The sequence below is a fragment of the Euprymna scolopes genome, chromosome 18, assembly GCF_053919585.1.
Source record: "Euprymna scolopes isolate OS-2025 chromosome 18, ASM5391958v1, whole genome shotgun sequence".
Taxonomy (NCBI): domain Eukaryota; kingdom Metazoa; phylum Mollusca; class Cephalopoda; order Sepiida; family Sepiolidae; genus Euprymna; species Euprymna scolopes.
In genome coordinates this window covers 119,491,836-119,511,712 of record NC_136499.1, presented here as the reverse complement: position 1 = coordinate 119,511,712, position 19,877 = coordinate 119,491,836, and the positions used below count along the sequence as shown (strand labels likewise).

General features: G+C 36.2%; 1 protein-coding gene across 1 annotated transcript; it reads left to right on the top strand.

The window, feature by feature from the left end:
- The first annotated feature begins 14,114 nt into the window (after positions 1-14,114).
- Positions 14,115-15,755, top strand: LOC145297790 (E3 ubiquitin-protein ligase MARCHF2-like). Its single transcript, XM_080144075.1, has one exon. The coding sequence runs from the start codon at positions 14,915-14,917 to the stop codon at positions 15,581-15,583; it is 669 nt and encodes a 222-aa protein (XP_080000201.1). The 5' UTR covers positions 14,115-14,914; the 3' UTR covers positions 15,584-15,755.
- Positions 15,756-19,877: the final 4,122 nt, after the last annotated feature.

Sequence of the window (19,877 nt, the reverse complement as noted above, 5' to 3'; positions counted from 1 at the left end):
TATCGCCATATACATTTTATAACTTACTATATATATATATATATATATATATATATATATATATATATATATATATATATATATATATATATATATATATGAGGCGTTATTTATATGGGAAAACACATTTGAAGGCCTCCATTTGCTTTGCCATATCGGTAGAGTTAGAGACTAGTCGATTTTTGATGTGAATTGGGCCAAAAATTAAAACGTTCTGATTTTAGGTGTTTGCGTCTTTGCTGATTGAGAACAGAAATGCCAAATAGTAAATAAAAATTCCTATTGTTGGGATTCTTCGGACTACTACTCGCATCTTAAGAGTTATTTTCATAACATTTTGTTCGATGTAACTTTCGGCCTTCTTCATTTGTATCTCATCAAACTTGAGAATGATTCTGTCGACCTCGGAAATCTGCACGGAATTTCGAAGGAATCCTGTATTTACTCAACGATATTTGCGATTAGCAGGGCGAGAATATCGGCCCTGAGTATAACAAAAGTACACACGTGTAAATAATACGTTTCTGAGATTACGATTTATTATACGTATTATCTGTAAGTTTCACAACCTTTCGTAAACTTTGACCTTCTTCAGGTGTATCTTGTCGAACTCAGGAATGTTTTCTTAGGACATCTGTCCAGTCACGACAGACGGAACGAGAGCAGGCTACGCCCGCGAAATAAATAAAGTGTTTCGTTCGAAATTCCGTCCAAATTCGACCGAAACATTCCTGAGTTCAAAAAGATACACCTGAAGAAAGTTGGAGGTTACATTGAGCGAAGCGTTGTGAAAACGACACTCAAGATGAGAACAATAGTTCGAAGAATCCAAATAATATCCGAAAGCACACCCGACTAGTTTCTTATCATATGAAATAAAACATTCGTTTTTTAGTCAGACTTTAACCCACTTTTTATTCCAATAGGTTGTATTTTAAAACGCAAAATATCAAAATTGTATTAATAAATTTAACAGAAACGATATTGTGTACCTGCATTCTGTCTCTACTAAGTGTTTTATATTTACGCCACTTTCAGTGAAGGAAACGAGAGTTGCTGCCGCTCGAAGGACTAAAACCCGTTTTTTTTAACAAGGAAGTAACCACTTATCAAGGCCCGAAAGCCACTCCGTGATAAGGGTTATTGCGTGTACATTAATCAATGGGATAGTGTCGTAGTAATAATTAGTATTGGAGATTTTATAAAGTGTCATTACTTAAGGGGGCGGTTTATCATTAATTTGTTTATGTTGGACTTGAAGAATCCAAGTTGTAGTCAGGTGGGAAACAGGCAGAGGGAAGAGAGTTCCACTGGCGTGCACTTCTAAGAGAGAAACTTTGTTCATGGAATCTACGTTTTGGTTTTGACACAGTTAAAGAGTGGAGAAAATGTTTGAAAGTGGTTTCAGCTAGACGGGTGTTTATCGTGAAAAATTAGCGAGGAGGCCAGGGATTAGATAGATCAGACGAGCACCTACCATGGAAATAACGATAAAACAAAGACAGGCTCGCAACATCTCTTCTGTTGGAGAGAGGTTGCAGGGAAGAGAAGAGAGCATCCCCCACTAAGCTATGAAGTCTATTTTGTACTCTGTCAAGGCAGGATAGGCTATTTTTAGCAGCTCCTGCCCAGATGTGGCAGCAGTACTCCATCTTTGAACGTACTTGGCTTTTATATAGATAGAGAATTGCATCAGCAGTGAAATATCTTCTGGAGCGGTAGAAGGATCTTACCATTTTTCAAGGGACCCCGGCAACAGACTTGATGTACGTGTTCCATTTCAGGTCAGGAGTAAAGGTCAAGCCCAGAAGCTTATCAAAACATGGAGCCGTCCCTAGACGAGAGCCATCCATTTCAATTGATGCCAGATTGGCCTCAGAGCGTTGAGGATGTAAAGATATGAGCTTGGTTTCAGATGCATTAAAAGTAACCAGCTACCTCTTCCCCTACTGTACCGTGCGCTCAAGATCAGAGAGGAGAGAATCAGAGAAAATTTTCTCATTTACGGCCTTAGATGTGTTGCCATAGATGGTCGTTTCATCAGCATAGATGTCAACGAATAATTTAAGTATGTATTTTGGGAGATCACTGATGTAGATCTGGAAGAGAGTTAGGCCCAGGATTAACCCCTGAGGGATTCCAGCATTAATATTGAAGGTCTTTGCTTTCTGCCCATCAACCACTACTCTTATGAACCTATCAGAGAGAAATGATTTAATGATTGTGAAAACATTTTCAGTTATATCGTAACTGGAAATTTTTTGAAGTAGGCCCTTATGGCATTCCTTATCGAAGGCTTTTGATATGTCAAGTGCAATTGCCCTAGAAAGGAAGCCTTTGTCGAGAGATTGTCTAATCCTATGAGATATAACCGTTAGCAAATCTGCTGTAGATTTGGCAGAACGGAAACCATATTGCATGTCACTAAGAAGGTTATTTCTGCTTAGGTGTTTGACTACTTCTCTATTTAATATGGATTCCCACCACTTGTTCATGACACACAGGAGACGTATTAGTCTTTACTGAGAGGGACATGACTTTTCACCTGAATTCTGAAATACAGGGGATATTGATGAGGTTTTTCAGGGTGTGGGAATGCACTTTTCATTAAGACAACGCTTAAACAGTTTTGTAAGCATGGGGCAAGTTCTGGTTGAAGCTTCTTTAACACTATAATTGGAATGCCGTCAGGGCCTGCTGCTTTACTGGAATCAAGGTCCTTGATTAGTTTTGCAACCTCACGCACAGATATTTGTATGTAGCATAGCGTGGTGTCTGTTATAGGAGGAAATACGGGGAGTTGATGGCCTTCGTGGCATAGGGTAGAATTAGCTGCAAAGTTATTGGCAAATAGTTTGGCCTTGTCTGATGCTGATGAGATGACCTCAGGTGCATTGATGATTGTTGGGATAGAACACACGCCTCTGTTCAGGATCCTGTTTGCTATTTGCCAAAACTGTTGGGAACCAAGCCGCTGCTCAGCTACTTCGGATTTAACGGACTGAGAATATAGTTCCCTTGCATTTTTTATTAATTTTTTACAGTGGTTGCTGGCATTCCTGAAAGCAGCTTTAGTCTCCGAGCATCTATAACGTTAGTAGCTATGGAAATAGTTATTTCTATGCGCGATAGCAGCAACCCATTCTGGGGAGAAACATGGCTTACTGTTAGGTTTTGTTAACATTTTTTGGATGGTATGAATCGGTCTATGCCTAAAATAAACCATTCGGTCAGGTCTGACACTATAGAGGACACATCATTTATAAACATGTAAAGCAGAGGTAGATCAGATATAAATGTACGGAAGCTATCTCAGTCAGGCCTAGAGTATCGATATACTGTACGGTGTTGAGGTACGTCTGAAGACTTGTTGCATTTCATTTTTATCTTAACTGATAAAACCGAGTAGTCGGAAGATCCCAGATAAAGCAGAACAGAACATGAGCATAGCTCAGGAGAATAGTAAGAAAAAGGTCTAGAAAGGTTGCGTACTGACCGGAAGTATTGAGCACACAGGTGGGTTCTGTGAACAATCTGAGTGAGGTCATAGGCAATGGTGAATCATGACAGAACCTCCCCTTATCATCTGTCTTTTTCGAGTGGGTCAGCCATTCCTCATTGTGGACATTGAAGTCACCACAAATGTTGATATTATCCGAAGGATGAGCAGACAGGATTTGGTCAATTTTGTCAGATATACACTTAAAGATAGTAACTCCGCTGTTGTGAGGGCGATAGAGGACAAATATAAATGCGGTGGTGTAAACAAGTGCTACCCGGAAGAACATATAAGGTAATTTAGGGTCTTCTATGGAGATATCCCTACCACACGGAAAGCCAGCCTTAATGTATGCACATATTCCATGCCCAATTAAGATTTAGATGTCAAGTTAGAGTGTCCTTTAACTATGGTATTCTTAATAGTAACATTATTATTTAGAAATTCGTTCGTAACAATGAGATGGGGACGTTGTTAATATTTTGTTTTTACATCTTTTTCTCATTTTGCTTACCAATCGTCGACTATATTCAACTGTTTATGAAAACATTCAGGTCGCATGTAGCTTGTTGTACATTAACGACGAACTGGTACAGTCTGGCTTTCTTTTAAAATCAAAATAAATCTTTTGTTGTCTTTCAAATTGCAATCCATTACAAGGAAAATATTTGAGAAAAATATAGGCGGAAATTTCCCGGGGGTGTATACAATAACTTAAAAATTTACAAAAATAACAACAAATCTCTTACTTAATATTTATAAATTTTAAAAGAACTTTCTCAAGAACTGACCTTAAAACACCGGTGTTGCGGCCATAAGATTATGTAGAAAATAGCGACAACCTATGAGACGGGTTGCGAAAAGTAAAACACCGACTGTTATGTGGTGTTATGAATTGAGCACTACACGGTTGATTTTTAAGTTAACTTTATAACTTGTTTTTTTTCTGTTTTAATTGTTTTATCCTGTATTAATGGCACTTTTGACACGATTTCTCATTAGAAAATTAGCTCTTAAAATTGTAATGTAAAAATTGTTGTGAAATCTTATATATAACCGGCTATATGACTGTCTGTTCGTCTCCATATTTTCAAACTTTATTTCTCCCGAAACTAAAAGACGCTGAGATTCATCTTAGTTTATTTTTAACTTTTAATTTTTAATCAGTTCATATGCGTGTCACATTGGTACAGTGGTAACGTCACCGGCTTCGAATGCTACAGTTTAGTTTTTGGTTTCGATTCCAGCTGATGCCACCCAAATACATTTGTTTTATTTTTGGAATCACGACTTGATAATAATATGTACGCAATTTGGATGAATTTAAATATGATATTCATGCATATTGTACGCCCCGGCAAATCTGTGTGCCCCTTCCCTGCTTGTATTAAATAATATATTAGAACCTTTAACGTACTATGTATGTCATGGTGTATTTAAAAACGTAATACTCAGAGTAAGATAATTCATTTAATTTAATTAAAAAATAACTTTTAATAAGAAATAATTATTATTTCTACTGCCGCTGTGGAATTTCCACAGGTCCCGCTAGTATAAACAATCTTATATATAAAAGGCTACGAAACTGGTGCATGTCTGGCTGTCTTTCTCCATATTTTAAAACTCTATCTCTCCCGAAACTAAAAGTCGGAGAGTCGCGGTAGAGACCACAAATGATTGGAATTTTTATGGACCGTTCTTTTATGGGTTTTTAGCCGGTTGAAATAGTTCTTACGGAGTCCAAAATAGGTCAAAAGTGAAGAAATCGTTATATATTTTGTACGTTCATCTTAGTTTATTATAAAATTTTAATTAAATTTTGAGGAGATAAAAAATCCCATAACTGGCAATAAGGAAAGCCTTTAAGGTACGAACTTTAAGTTTTCCTTATTGCCAGTCATGGCAATTTTTTCCTCGAAATTTGAAAAGGTATAGAACTTTTTAAATTTGTGTACTTTAATTTTTCTTGCCTGATGAAATCAAATATGATTGAAACGGTCTGCACATCGTAGCAAGATATGACTGTATTTACATAAAGAATTATATATATATATATGTATATATATATATATATATATATATATAAACTATTACATAAAAGTCATTTTGTGTGTGTGAGTTCCTTCCTCATAGGTCCCGAAACGGCTGAGCCTATCTCTTGCAAATTTCAAAATAACTAATTTACATGTCTAGACGTGTTCTTAGACAAATTTTGCAGAGAAATACATCCAATAAGAAGCGAAAAATTCGATCTTAAAAATATTTTTTTCTTATAGATAAATAAGAATGATTCTTACATGGGAATATTGTAAGTTGCACCGGACGGTGTTACGTAAAATATTCCCCTGTAAAAATTCTTCCATTTCATTTATAACAGCAGAAAGACTAAGTTTTAGATCGTCTATCCCAAATATGACGTGATATTTGAGCAACACAGACTGAATTTGATAAACGATATTATAATTATTTATTTTTTATGCGTTTAATCATTTATTAAATTATTTAGTTACGAATTAGTCCACAGGGCAAATTATTCCTCGTAATACAAATAATTTATACGGGATTGACTATAATCATACGTACGCAATCTACATAAGTTAAAATATCATCTTTAAGCGTATTGTGCGACCGGAAAAGACCGAGCGGACTGCTAGTATATATATATATATATATATATATATATATATATATATATATATATATTATTGGTAGTATCGTTTAGTTTTAAACACAAACGAAAAAACACACAATGTGTCTTCCAAAGAGTGCTCAATGTTTAGACAGAGCGATATGGGAGATATTCTTGGCCTTCTATTCTTTAGTATATATACTAGCAGTTCAGCCCAGCTTTGCTCAGGCCAATATGTACTGTTAATAACCTTAGTGCATATGTGGATATATTTTACAAACTTTGACTCATGTCCAGGTAACCTTCATCTTAAATTTCAAGTGTTTAGACCCCAAATTAGTAAAGACGTTTGGTAAAGTCTTCAAATTTCAACTCTTTGACCTCTAGGCAGTCAAATTGTCGCCCCAAAACTTGTTAAAAAGCTAGCTGCCTGTCTGAATACCCTTCATGTAAAATTTCAAATGATTCGACTCCAAATTAGCTGAATAGTTTGCTACAGATCGCAAAGCTCAATCTTATGAACTTTGACTTGTTGGCAGCCAAATGTTTGCCCACAAAAAACGATTAAAAAGCTTGGGCTATTTTTTAATACGCTTCATGCAAAATTTCAAATATTTAGACGAGAAATTGGCTGAGTAATTTGCTAGAGACCGCAGACGTCAATTTTTTTAAAATTCAAACCCCCTTAACACTAATGTCTTTAGATCAATTCACATTTAAAAGTTGGATCCATGTCCAAGTAACCTACATCTAAAATTTCATGTTTTTAAAGTTTGGTAGAGTTTTCAAAGGTCAAATTGTTTAACTTTGACCCCATGAGAGCCGAAGTTTTGGCCAAAAATCGATTAAAACGATTTTGCCTAACCTCAGTACATTTTATGTCAAATCTCGAGTCTGTAGACTGAAAATTGACAAAGCAGTTTGGTAGGGGTATGTGCAGACACAGATCCACGGGCAGAGAATTTCACTATATATATATATATATATATATATATATATATATATATATATATATATATATATATATATAAAAGTTGGGAAGTATTTCTCCGAAACTCCGCGGATTAAGGACTATCCACTTATCAAATGCTTCCTTTTCAGATTAAATATGCTTTAAACTCTTTTTCAAAGTGTTTTTAACATGTTTTATTAACTTTATTATATGTATATATATATATATATATATATACATATATATATATATATACATATATATAACTACTTCATTTATTCACATAAATTTAATATACGAAAGTATAGATTTATGCGTAAACTTTAAGTATTTACGTCAAAAGTGCTCAATACGTAGGTAGAGCTAGTTAGTAATTTATAAAATATATATGGCGATTAAGCTACACTGAATATTCTGCGTTTTATCCAACTATAGGATTCGTCAGGCTTATGCGCGAATTCTGTCGTTGCTTCTTGTTTTTATATATGTTGAGGAGTTCTAGTTGGCCAATCAGCTTTCTAGTCTCCACCGCGCCCCTTCCTATCAGCCAATGGGCATGCATTTTATCAAACAAAGGATCTGTTTTAGAACTAGGTTAATGGTTTTAGGTGGCCGTTCTCCTTTTTTTTTAATACATACTATGACCACAAAAGCACATTCAAAAATAAAAAAAACACCGTATAAAAACAACACTAGCGAATAAATGCTGGGAACTCAAAGAAAGCGGACATTCGCCGGTAGTCGAATGGAAAATAATGAGACAAGCTACCACATGCAGACATTTAGACGACCCATGTAAATTATGCCTCCATGAAAAATTTTCTATCCTGTACTTTAAAGAACCTCAAAATCTATTAAACTGTAGGCGGGAAATAGCAAACAACTGTGTTCACAAAATAAAACTTACTCTAGGATAGCGATACGAAATAGCTTTAAAACTAACAATAACAATAGAAAACAAACAAATAAATTAATTAAATAAACATGAATATACATAAACGATCACACACATATATGTATATATATATGTGTGTGTATATGTATATATGTATATATATATATGTTCATTACTGTGTACACATAGGTATATTTATATGTATTAAAAAAAAGGAGAACGGCCACCTTAAACCACTAACCTAGTTCTAAAACAGATCCTTTGTTTGATAAAATGCATGCCCATTGGCTGATAGGAAGGGGCGTGGTGGATACTAGAAAGCTGATTGGCCAACTAGAAATCCTCAACATATATACAAACAAGAAGCAATGACAGAATTCGCGAATAAGCCTGACGAATCCTATAGTTGGATGAAACGCAGAATATTCAGTGTAGCTTAATCGGCATATATATTTTATAAATTACTATATACATATATATATATATATATATATATATATATATATATATATATATATATACATATATATATGGAGGGTATACTATTTGACGCTTATGCCTATATGTATTATGTGTCCATCTCTGAGCAACCCTTTATATAATATATCTCGTATGACGAATAGGAACACAAAAAATATAAATCTCGAATAGCAATGTCAACCTCCGACAACAAATCACTGACACAAGTAATCAAAATAAATTGAACGGCGTAAGTGTATATATACGTTGGTTTAATTGAGAACGGCCTCACCCACAACCACCCTAAAGGTTCCTTCATGTCGAACTGAATAATGACGAGGGGCGTCCGGACCGATTGTCCCACGTTTCTCACGAGAATAAGATCGATGCTCGTATTGTTTTTGCCTTCTCGTTATGCTGTCGGGAATATTTATATGCCATAGCTCGAAGTCATGTCAAAAGGAGGCCATTATTTTGCGATGGACAGCGCGCGCCCCGGAACGGGCGATATCAATCAGGTGATAATATTGGCCCTCGACTAAGTTCTCTTCTTTCCCTGCACTCTCCCCCCTCTAAGAGTGCACGAACTATCGGGAACTTCTTAGGAAGCAACTATAATTCACAAAACATATATGAAGAAATATAAATCGGAAAATGAAGGGTATATAAGAGGATAGGGTCGCCATTAAAAATGAGGTAGCTCTATGAAGTATTTATTTGCTGAGTAACGCTGGAAGTCATATTTGGTTCAACTAGCAGGACCCGTGGAAATTCCACGGAATGAGAAATATATATAATTGTTAAATGCTTTTGCGTCCTCCTATTTATTACTTATTTAATTGTCCACTTTACTATTTCGTTTACATCCACTGTTTCTTATTACTTTATGTTTACTTTTAAATGTCTGTGTTCTTACATATTTACGTGGGCATGTGTATTCTCTTACGTATGTAATCCCAACGTATGTTGCGTGCAGCTCACTGCTATATGTGTGTGTGGGGTGTGTGTTCTTATCCTTACACCGTTCTTTTGCCTTGGAAGGTCTCGAGACATGTATGTGCAAATTACATCAATCGTACATACCTGCTTGCCTTGGCCAAGGGATGATATCTTCTTGGACGCTGGTCTGCCATCTCATTGGGAAGTGGTCACTGCAGACAGATGCATCGATAAACAAGATGGATTTGAAGCTTCAATCTTTTATTTTAAGGCAAGCCTATCATCTCGAACCCTGATTGTCGGAGAGCCGAAATATACCGCCTGCATTCGCTGCTGCACAAAACCCACTCTCACCCAACAACACCTTATCTAACATACAAATATCTATGCAGGAGGTCGCCAAACTAATCAAGAACCTTGATTCCAGTAAAGCAACTGGCCCAAACGGCATTCCAATTATAGTGTTGAAAAAGCTCCGACCAGAACTTGTCCCCATACTTACAAAACTGTTTAAGCGTTGCCTTAAGGAGAAGTGCTTTCCAACACCCTAGAAAACCTCGTCAGTGTGCCCTGTATTTAAGAACTCAGGTGATAAGTCATCTCCCTTTCACTACAGATCAATTAGTCTCTTGTGTGTCATGAGAAAGTCACTGGAATCCATATTAAATAAAGAAGTAGTCAACCACCTCAGTCAACAACCTCAGCAGAAATAACCTCCTTAGTGACATGCAATATGGTTTACGTTTTGCTAGATCTTCAGCTGATGTGCTAACAGTTTTATCCATAGGATTAATGAATCTCTCGACAAAGGCTTCCTTTCTAGGGCAATTGCTCTTGACATATCAAAGGCGTTCGATAAGGTTATGCATAAGGGCCTACTACACAAGATTTCCAGCTACGGTATAACTGGAAATGTTTTCTCAATAATTAAATCATTTCTCTCCGATAGGTTCATAAGAGTAGTGATTGATGAGCAGAAATCAGAGGCCCACAGCATTAATGCTGAAGTCCCCAGGGGTCCATCCTGGGCCAAACTCTCTTCCTGATCTACATCAATGATCTTCCAACACACATACTTAATTCATTCGTTGACATCTATGCTGATGACATGACCATCTACGGAAACACACCAAAGGCCGTAAACGACAAAGTTCTCTCTGAATCCCTCTCCTCTGGCATCAATTGAAATGGATGGCTCTCGTCTAGTGGAGGCTCAATGTTTGAATAAGCTTCTGGGCTTGACCTTTACTCCTGACCTGAAATGGAACACGGACATCAAGTCTGTTGCCGGGGTCCCGGAAAAATGTTAGGATCCTTCTACCGCTCCAGAAGATATCTCACTACTGGTGCAATTCTCTATCTATATTAAAGCCAAGTACGTCCAAAGATGGAGTACTGCTGCCACATCTGGACAGGAACTTCTAAAAACAGCCTATCCTGCCTTGACAGAGTACAAAATATACTTCATGGCTAAGTGGGGGTGCTCTCTTCTCTTCCCTGCAACCTCTCTCCCACAGAAGAGACGTTGCGAGCCTGTCTTTGTTTTATCGTTATTTCCATGGTAAGTGCTCGTCCGAGCTCCAATCTCTGGTCCCCCTCGCCAATCCTTCATGATAATCACCCGTCTAGCTAAAACCACTGTCAGTAATTTCCCCCACTCTTTATCTGTGCCTGAATCAAAACGTAGATTCCATGAACATAGCTTTTTTCTGAGAAGTGCACGCCTCTGGAATTCTCTTCTGTTTGCCTGTTTCCCACCTGACTACAATTGGACATATTCAATGATCGTCCGCTACACACAGCTATTTGTGATCGTCCGTTATTTGTGACCGCTACACACAGCTATTCGTGATCGTCCGCTACACACAGCTATTTGTCTACAAATTCCTGATTAATCGCCCCCTTAAGTAAGACGCTTTATCAAATCTCCAATACCAACTATTACTACGGTATTATCCCATTGATTATTGTACACAAAATAACCCTTATCCCCGAGTGGCTTACGGGACTTGATAAGTGATCCCCATGTAAAAAAAAGCAAAAAAAAAACAAACAAAACAAACTAAGTTTTGTTGTATTTTGCAAAAGTTCTTCGTCGTTGGTTTCCTCCCGGTTTTCTTGTAAACTATACTCACCATTACCACAATTTGTATTCCTCTTCCATCCAAAAGTTACCAAAACAAAAATCTATGTATTTTTGGGAGAAAAATATTTCTGTAACCATAACACAAATTGCATTCCTTCACTTTATTTTTAGATATCTAATTTGTGCATTTATTTTTTTTGTTTGTTTTTTGCAGACTGTTTTCCTCATTTTCATAGTTGATTTTCATCACATTTTGGCCAACCAATTTTCTGACCTCTATCCACTGGATATCTCAAAATAGCCACCTCTTATCAAGGCCAGGAGGCTACTCGAGGGTAAGGGTTGATGAGTGTACAGTAGTCCATGGGGCAATATCGTATTAATCGTTAGTAGCGGAAATTTGGTAAACTGGATTAACTTAGAGGGCGGCCCATCAAGAACTTTATTACATTAGACTTGAAGACGACCATATTCTAGTCTGCTGGAACGTGGGCAAACGGAAGAGAGTTCAACAGGCGTGCAGTTCTGAGAAAGAAGCTTTTTTATGGAAGGCACAGAAAAAGAGTGGGGGAATTTTTTTATAGTGGTTTCAGCTAATGTTTTTCATGAAAATTTGCAAGAGGGGGGCATAGATTAAAGCTCAGACGAGTACTTGCCATGACAACGATAAAACAGAGACAGGCTCGCAACATCTCTTCTGTGGGAGAAAGGTTGCAGGAAATAGAGGAGGGCGTCCCCTCAGTAGGCTACAAAGTATATTTTGAACTCTGTCAAGGCAGTATAATTTTTTTTCTCGGAGCTCCTGCCCAGATGTGGCACAAGTACTCCATCCTTTGTCGCCATGAACAGAATCGTTGAGTCTCTACGAGCTCATGTGATCATTGTTTGAAGATAGCGGTTTTACTCCTATTCGAAGCAGGCCAGAGGGTTAGTTGGCCAAAACGTGATGATACACCAAAAATGGAAGGCAGTAATTTCTGGGGAATACAGATACAAGACTTAACATTCCTATCCCATTGCGATTAACTACTTGAAGAAGTCCAGGGGATGAGGTGGCCGACACGTAGTGAAACAACAACAACAACTACGAAGTTGAGGGTAACAGCGGGCAAGAAAAATCAATGCACAAATTATAATTCTCATATATAAAAAAATAGATCCCATAAAAAAATAATATAAGATATTCAATTGTTCGCCGTAAACAGCTTCTTTTTTATTAGATTTTCACCCCAGGTAATGTACATTGCCACTTTTATACAGAGTGCTACTATCAGGGACTTAGGGGTACTATGTAGGCCGTTTAGCAGCGAGAATGTTGTTCACATTACACTTTAACTGCTGCGTGTCAGTACTATTGGGGAAGCAGGAACCCGGAAGAGAATTCCAAATGCTTGAAGTTCTGGAGAAAGAAGCTATTAGAGGAGGAGGCTTTGTTACATCTAGGAATAAGAATTGGACTTTGCTGCTTGTCAAGTTTGTCGGGAATATTTCCGTCGAGAAGGTGCAAGGGCTTGTAGTTCGTCAGAGCATCCACCATTAAAATACTTGCAAAAAAGGCAGAATGGTGCAACATTTCTTCGATGGGACAGAGGTTGAAGCTTAGATAACAGATCAAGACCTTTAAGGTTGGCGACTCTCTTTTGAACTCTGTCCAGGAGTGACAGTAGTACTCCATACATGGGCGAATGGTGGCTTTGTAGAAGTATAGGATATTTTCAGGCGTAAGTAACTTTCTAACGCGGTAGGTAGAGCCCACCTTCTTCACAGCAGCCTTGGCAATGCTCTAGGAAAATATATCGGTTTCATATTGCCGAAAAGAGCATATTCACCTATCAAAACAAGTTTTGCCTTATTATCTAGAGATAAAGGTCGTTCAAAAAGTAAATCCTCCTATTTTGTCCTCGGAACATTAAAGACCTGCGAAGACGAGGATAGTTACATTAAAACGAGCTATCTTTTCCGCCTCAGAATATATTTTTCTACATAGTAACCACCATTCTCAATATACTTTTGCCAGCAATAAACGATTGCTTCGCAGGGACGTCCGTACGAGGGTCGTTCCAAAAGTAGATACTCTTATTTTGAAACTCAGAAAGTTGAAGGGCTACGAAAAGCGGAATGCTACCATTACAAGGAGCGACAACTTGTACTCCAAAATTTTATTTTCTACATATTCAGTACTATTCTCAATGCGTTTTACCAGGAATTAAACAAAACCTATTTGCTTCTGACGCACGTCCATGACAGGGGTTGCTTTATTACAGTCTTAAATCATCGATACCTGCAACAAAGGATGAAATTTTCAGATCATGAATGCCTAAGTTCAGTCATCATAACAATGTAATTTGTAGTTGTATCTGATCTGTTAAGGCGGGATAAAAAATAGGCATTACTCCTACAATACATGTTGGATGAACGTTAAAAGGTGTGCCATAAAAAAACAAGTTTCTCTTTGCGTAAATGAGAAACGATACAATAACATTAGTATGTTTAGCGGCACCTTACATGAAACCAAAATGTTTTCACTCGTTGGGAAACCCCGGTCGAATATACAAACAGCTTTTAATCGCGTCGTTTTATTCTTGCTTGACACGTAATAATGTCATTTATGCGTCACCTCTGTTACGTCATATTATGCGAGGCGGAATTATTATTATTTTTTTTTTAAACAGAGTTAATTGAAGCGTTGAATTCGATACAAAAACTATACGCAATTTATTTCGCTGGCAAATCTAGAGCCGAACATTTAAAAAGAATGGTATGTTCTGAATTTCTTTTCATGCATTATACTTTCGAACAGAAGCTTACAAAAAAGAAAATCTCCGAAGTCGAAACTGTGGAAATTGGACTGTTTTAAGTCAAGATAACCTAAGTCGGAAAACTACTTTCGATTGTAAAAATTTTTAATCAGCTTGTGTGGTTGCTGATAATATTTGTACTCTTAGGTACCTGCGGCCACAGCTAGTTTTATTATATATATTTAAACAAAAACGATATTATTTAATCATATTTTACACTCTAGCAGGCACATAAGTTTATATATATATATATATATATATATATATATATATATATATATATATATGAAAACTGTATTTACTGAATGTTTTTAGAACGACAACTCTTAGAAAACAATAGACGACACGATAGTACTTCCCGCCTTCTTCTACACTCAGCTTCACAAAAAAGCAGTTCATCGTATCGATTTCATCAATTAACCGATTGTACGAAATTATCAAAGACCGACCTTTTCATCGCTTAAATGCAGAATGTCGTCCCCACTTTAAGTAAAAATACCGTACTCGCCAGAAGAAATAATTATAAACGTAACCCAACCAGTACTCGAACAGGTGAACATTGGTTCTGTTAGATCCGAGCACCAAGAAACACCACTTCCGAATGATCTGCTGACGGATGCCGCGCTCAAGACATCTGTCAATAGTGTAGAATACACGATGGAATTAAATAATTTCAATTCGCGGAGCTTGAGAGTTTCGGGCGTCGGTGAGGGGAATTTTCCGTATTCGTCAACTCAAGTTCGATTTGAGAATGGACACAACGCAGAGGAACTGTACAAAGAAAACAGCGAAGAAGATTGCTGTCGAATTTGCCAGAACAACGAGGACTATGCAAATGAACTGATCTCTCCGTGTTACTGTTCGGGCTCTCTTGGTAAAATACACGTAGCCTGTTTAAACCAATGGTTACAGTTCTCCAAACGGAAGCAGTGCGAAGTATGCGGCTACGAGTATACGTTTACCAAAGAGAACATTAAGTTCATCGACTTTCTCCGCGATTCGCAGCTGAGGCTTAAGATGTTTAAATTCGTCTGGAACCTCGTCAGTTTCTTTCTGATAACGCTTATGTTCCTGCTGAGCATTTTGCTAATTTTGCTGCACCTCCACCATCTACAATGGGACTTGTCGTGGGACGTGAAATTCCTCGTGATCGTCCGCTACACACAGCTATTTGTCTACATGGTCTGGCTGATAAGCTGGTTCGAGAACAACAAGCTTTTGTGGGAGGGCTGGAAAGACACACATGAGGTAACCAAGTTGGTCATTCAGAAAACTGAAGCCCCGAGACGGCGGGCAACTGCTGGTAGGAACGGTAAACGAAAGTGAAGTGCCTTAGGCTGTCATGGGCACCAGAAGCCAATCGAAAATCAACACGCCTTTTTTAGGTATACAAAGAGTACTTTTAACTCGAGATAACTTACAAGAAATACATAATTTTTCGATAACGTAAAGATGTGAATTAATTGTAAGCTAGAAAAAAGTATTTCTAAGAAACTGATCATTGATTAATGTTTGTATTCATTGATTTGTGTTTTTATTCATTTATAATTAAAAATCTATATATCTATAAAAGTGATATTGTTTGTGTGTCTGCCTGTGTGTGTAGATTTCCCTACCAAATTACTCTGTCAATTTTCAGTCTATAGACTAGAGATTTGACACAAGGAGTATTGGGATTTGGGAAAATTGTTTCAATCCGTTTTGGGCCAGAAATATGGCTGCCAAGGATCAAAGCTCAACGATTTGACCTTTAAAACTCTACCGAACTCGTCTGCTAATTTTGTGTCTAAACACTTGAAATTTTAGATGTAGAGTACTTGGGCATTGATCCAACTTTTGACTTCGATGCCAGCGCCAAACAATAAATATTAAGGGGGCAAAATTTGGGTCAAAGTTTAAAAAAAAATTAATCTCTGCGATCTCTACCAAAGTACTCAGCCAATTTTTGGGTCTAAACATTTAAAATTTTACAAAAAGTGTATTCAAACAAAGGTCAAGCTTTTTAATGGTTTTGTGGCCGAAAGTTGGGCTGCCAAGGGGTCAAAGTTCAAAAGATTTGACATTTGCGGTCTCTTGCAAACTATTCAGCTAATTTTGGATCTAAACATTTGAAAATTTGCAACAATGGTATTCAAACACACGGCAAGCTTTTTAATCATTTTTTTGGGTGAAAATGTGGCTGCCAAGAGGTCAAAGTTAAAAGAGTTGACCTTTGCAGACTCTACCAAACTCCTGCGCTAATTTTGTGTTCAAATACTTGAAATTTTAGATGTAGATTACCTGGACACGAGTCAAACCTTTTAATATGTATATACATGTGCACATAAGGTTATGAACAGCCCAAGCAAAACCGTACTGAACTGTTGGTAAATAAAATAACAATGACGAATGCTTTGACATAACATCTTGTGTAAAAGAGTATTGTGAGGGAGTTGTGTAGCAAGAGGCCTGTTCACATTACATTTAAACTCTTGCATGCCAGCACTGTTAGGGAGGAAGGAATTATCTATTTACATGTAAGGACCTACTATTTGGCATCGTGTCTAAATAAGAAGTCTTGGGAGTTAGGTGACAAGAAGTCTGTTTACATTATATTAAAATCCTGCATATCAGTACAGTCAGGGAAGAATGAATTATGAAGTCTAGCAGTTCGATAGCAAAAATTATTATAGCGGACTGCTTTCCGGCATCTATGAAAATGAGGAGGTGGGATTTTGCTGCGCATTTTGTTAATTTTGCTGTACATGCATTATCTAAAATATGACTTGTCACCAGATGTGAAATTTCTTGTCATCGTCTGTTACACACATTTATTGGTCTACAGTGTGTGACTCCTAAGCTTGTTCCAGAACAATCAGCTTTTGTGGGAGGGTTGGAAAGACACACCCGGGGTTACCAAGTTGGCCATTCAGAAAACCGAAGCTCTGAAACGACAGCCAACGGCTGGTAGGAACATTAAAAGAAATCGAAGTGTATAATGTGTTCATAGATGTAAAAGATTAATGGTTAATCAACAAGGTATTTGAATATGCACAGAATAACACCCAAAACCAATGGAATTTGCGAGGCGTATAACAAACGCGCAGCTTTCTAAAATACATATTTATGAATGAATGTAATTTATAAAAGAGATGCATATGACACCAATGTTTTATTACTTTATTATTTATTTATTTATATTACCTGTTCTTAAAATACGCAAATATATTTTCATTAATTCAGATTTTGTTTTTATTATTATACTAGTAATTCAGTCGGGCTTTGCTTGGAATGTATGTACTATTCGTAAATTGCCCCACATGTGAATAATACACTTTATATAAGATTTCAAATGTTTAGACCAAAATTTGTCTGAGTAATTTCGTAGAGACCGCAGACGTAATTGTTTTTTGTTTTATAATTTGGACCCAAATGTTGACCCCTTAACATTTATTCTTTTATGCTCAAATCAAAATAAAATGTTTTACCTATGTCCAAGTTACCTACATCAAAAATGTCAAGTGCTCAGACCAAAAATTGGCGGAGGAATTTGGTAGAATCTGCAAAGATCAACTCTTTAAACTTTGCCCTTTTGGCAGCCAAAAAACTAAAATGATTGGCGCATGTGTGAATACCCGTTATTTACAAATATAAAATATTTAGACCCAAAAATTTACTGAGTAGTTTGCTAGACACGGAAAAGCTTAAATCTTTGGAAGTTTGACCCCTTGGCAGCTCAATTTTTTGAGCCAACCCGATTAAAAACTTGGCTTATCTCTGAATACACTTTATATAAAATTTCAAATGTTTAAACCAAAAATTGGCTGAATAATTTGGTAGAGACCGCAGAGGTCAATTTTTAAAAACTTTCACCTAAATTATGAGCCCTTAACATTTATTTTGGGGCTCAAATCCAAGTAAAATGTTTGATCCATGTCCGAGTAACCTAATTTATTAATTTCAAGTGTTTAGACTCCAAATTGGCGGAGGAGTTTTGTAGAGTTTTCAAAGGTCAAATCGTTGAAGTTTGACCTCTTGACAGCCAAATTACTGGCCGAAACCCGATTGAAACAGTTTTTCCAAATCTTAATACTCCTTATGTCAAATCTTTATTCTGTAGACCGAAAATTGACAGAGTAATTTGGTAGAGAAATTCACACACACAAGCACACGGATAGACATTTTCACTTTTATAGATTAGATTATATTTGACGTAATGTATAATAATTATTTTAATTTTAAATAATAAGTAAATGTATTAATTCTAATTAATGTATGCATGCACATCAAAATAACATCAATAATTATAATCTATTACACATTTTTGTATTTACGAAACAAAACTAAACTAAAAAAACTGTTTGTTACGGTTATATTAAATTATTTATAATTTTAATTTGTAACCATACATACATATGTTCACTAATCTAGTTTCTTATTTCTTCAATTATAATTCTTAGTGTTAGTTAATTCTAACCTATAATTACGTTTGGTTGAGTTTATAATTTCGGTAAATACTTCTTACTGTTAATTGTTTACCTTAAGCGGAAAAAGTTCAATTCATAGTATCATAGAGTTACTGCCCTCATAACAAATTCATCGATCGATATATTAACTTACTTTTTTGACTTTTTTCTTTTATCATAGACTAGCGGGGGTACCCAGCGTTGCCCGGGTGTTTGGAGGTGTGTGTGGTGTTAAATAAAAAAAATAAACCGGGAGTAGGATGGAACCTGAAGCCCTGAGGCAAAGTTTGAAAATAAAATCGCCCACCCAGAATGAGTTAGTGAAAGACGTTTGAATTTATTTAAGTAAGAACCAAATTGACAGGTGCACGCACGGAAGTCGTCGTGGGGTGAAAAAATTAAAGTCTTTGGCCAATTTTTCGATATTTTTTTAGCTAAGGTGGGGCTTCAATAGCAGTATCAGAATTTTGGGGGAATTTTTGACACCCCTAACAGAAAACTGCGATTAAAATATAGAAAACTCGTAATTTCTCTTTTTAAAGTGGGTTATTTATTTTCTTTATAGAATATGCTTCCAAAATAAACTATTTAAGTTGTTTAAAAAATAATAGAAATATTATTTTTCATTGTTTAAAAAACATTGTTTACAAAGTGCGTGCGTGCGTTCTGGGAAGCCATTTTGTTACGTAGTGAAATCAATTGATTTTTATGAGATGAATATTTTTCAATTTTTAAACTTTAAAAATCTATCAAAATTTTCCTATTCGTTCAATTGTTACGTTTTTTTCAGGGTGAATGTAAAATTTTATGCTCTTTCCGATAAACTAAATATAATATTTTAGACAAACGTTGTTTTATAAATTCACCCCCCCATTTTGGAATGTCTATGAGAATTTTAATAATTTATTTTGCTTGAAACGTTTTATATATCACAAATTGAAGATAAAACATGAATAAATAAAATACTCAAATTTAAAACAACAAAAAATATCACTTATCTGGTAATTTACCGGTAAAGTCCAAAATTTAAATCCTTCTTTTTTCGATAACCACGTGTTTTTTTTGGGTTTTTTTTTTTACGTGGAAGCTTAAGTTTTGTTTAGAATGTTCCAGTAATTAATAGTCCATCAGTTGATATAATTATATTTAATTCCTGGTTTCCTTTTTTTCGATAT

Coding starts and splice junctions, on each gene's coding strand:
- LOC145297790 (XM_080144075.1), top strand. CDS start 14,915: ATGGAATTAAATAATTTCAATTCGCGGAGCTTGAGAGTTTCGGGCGTC.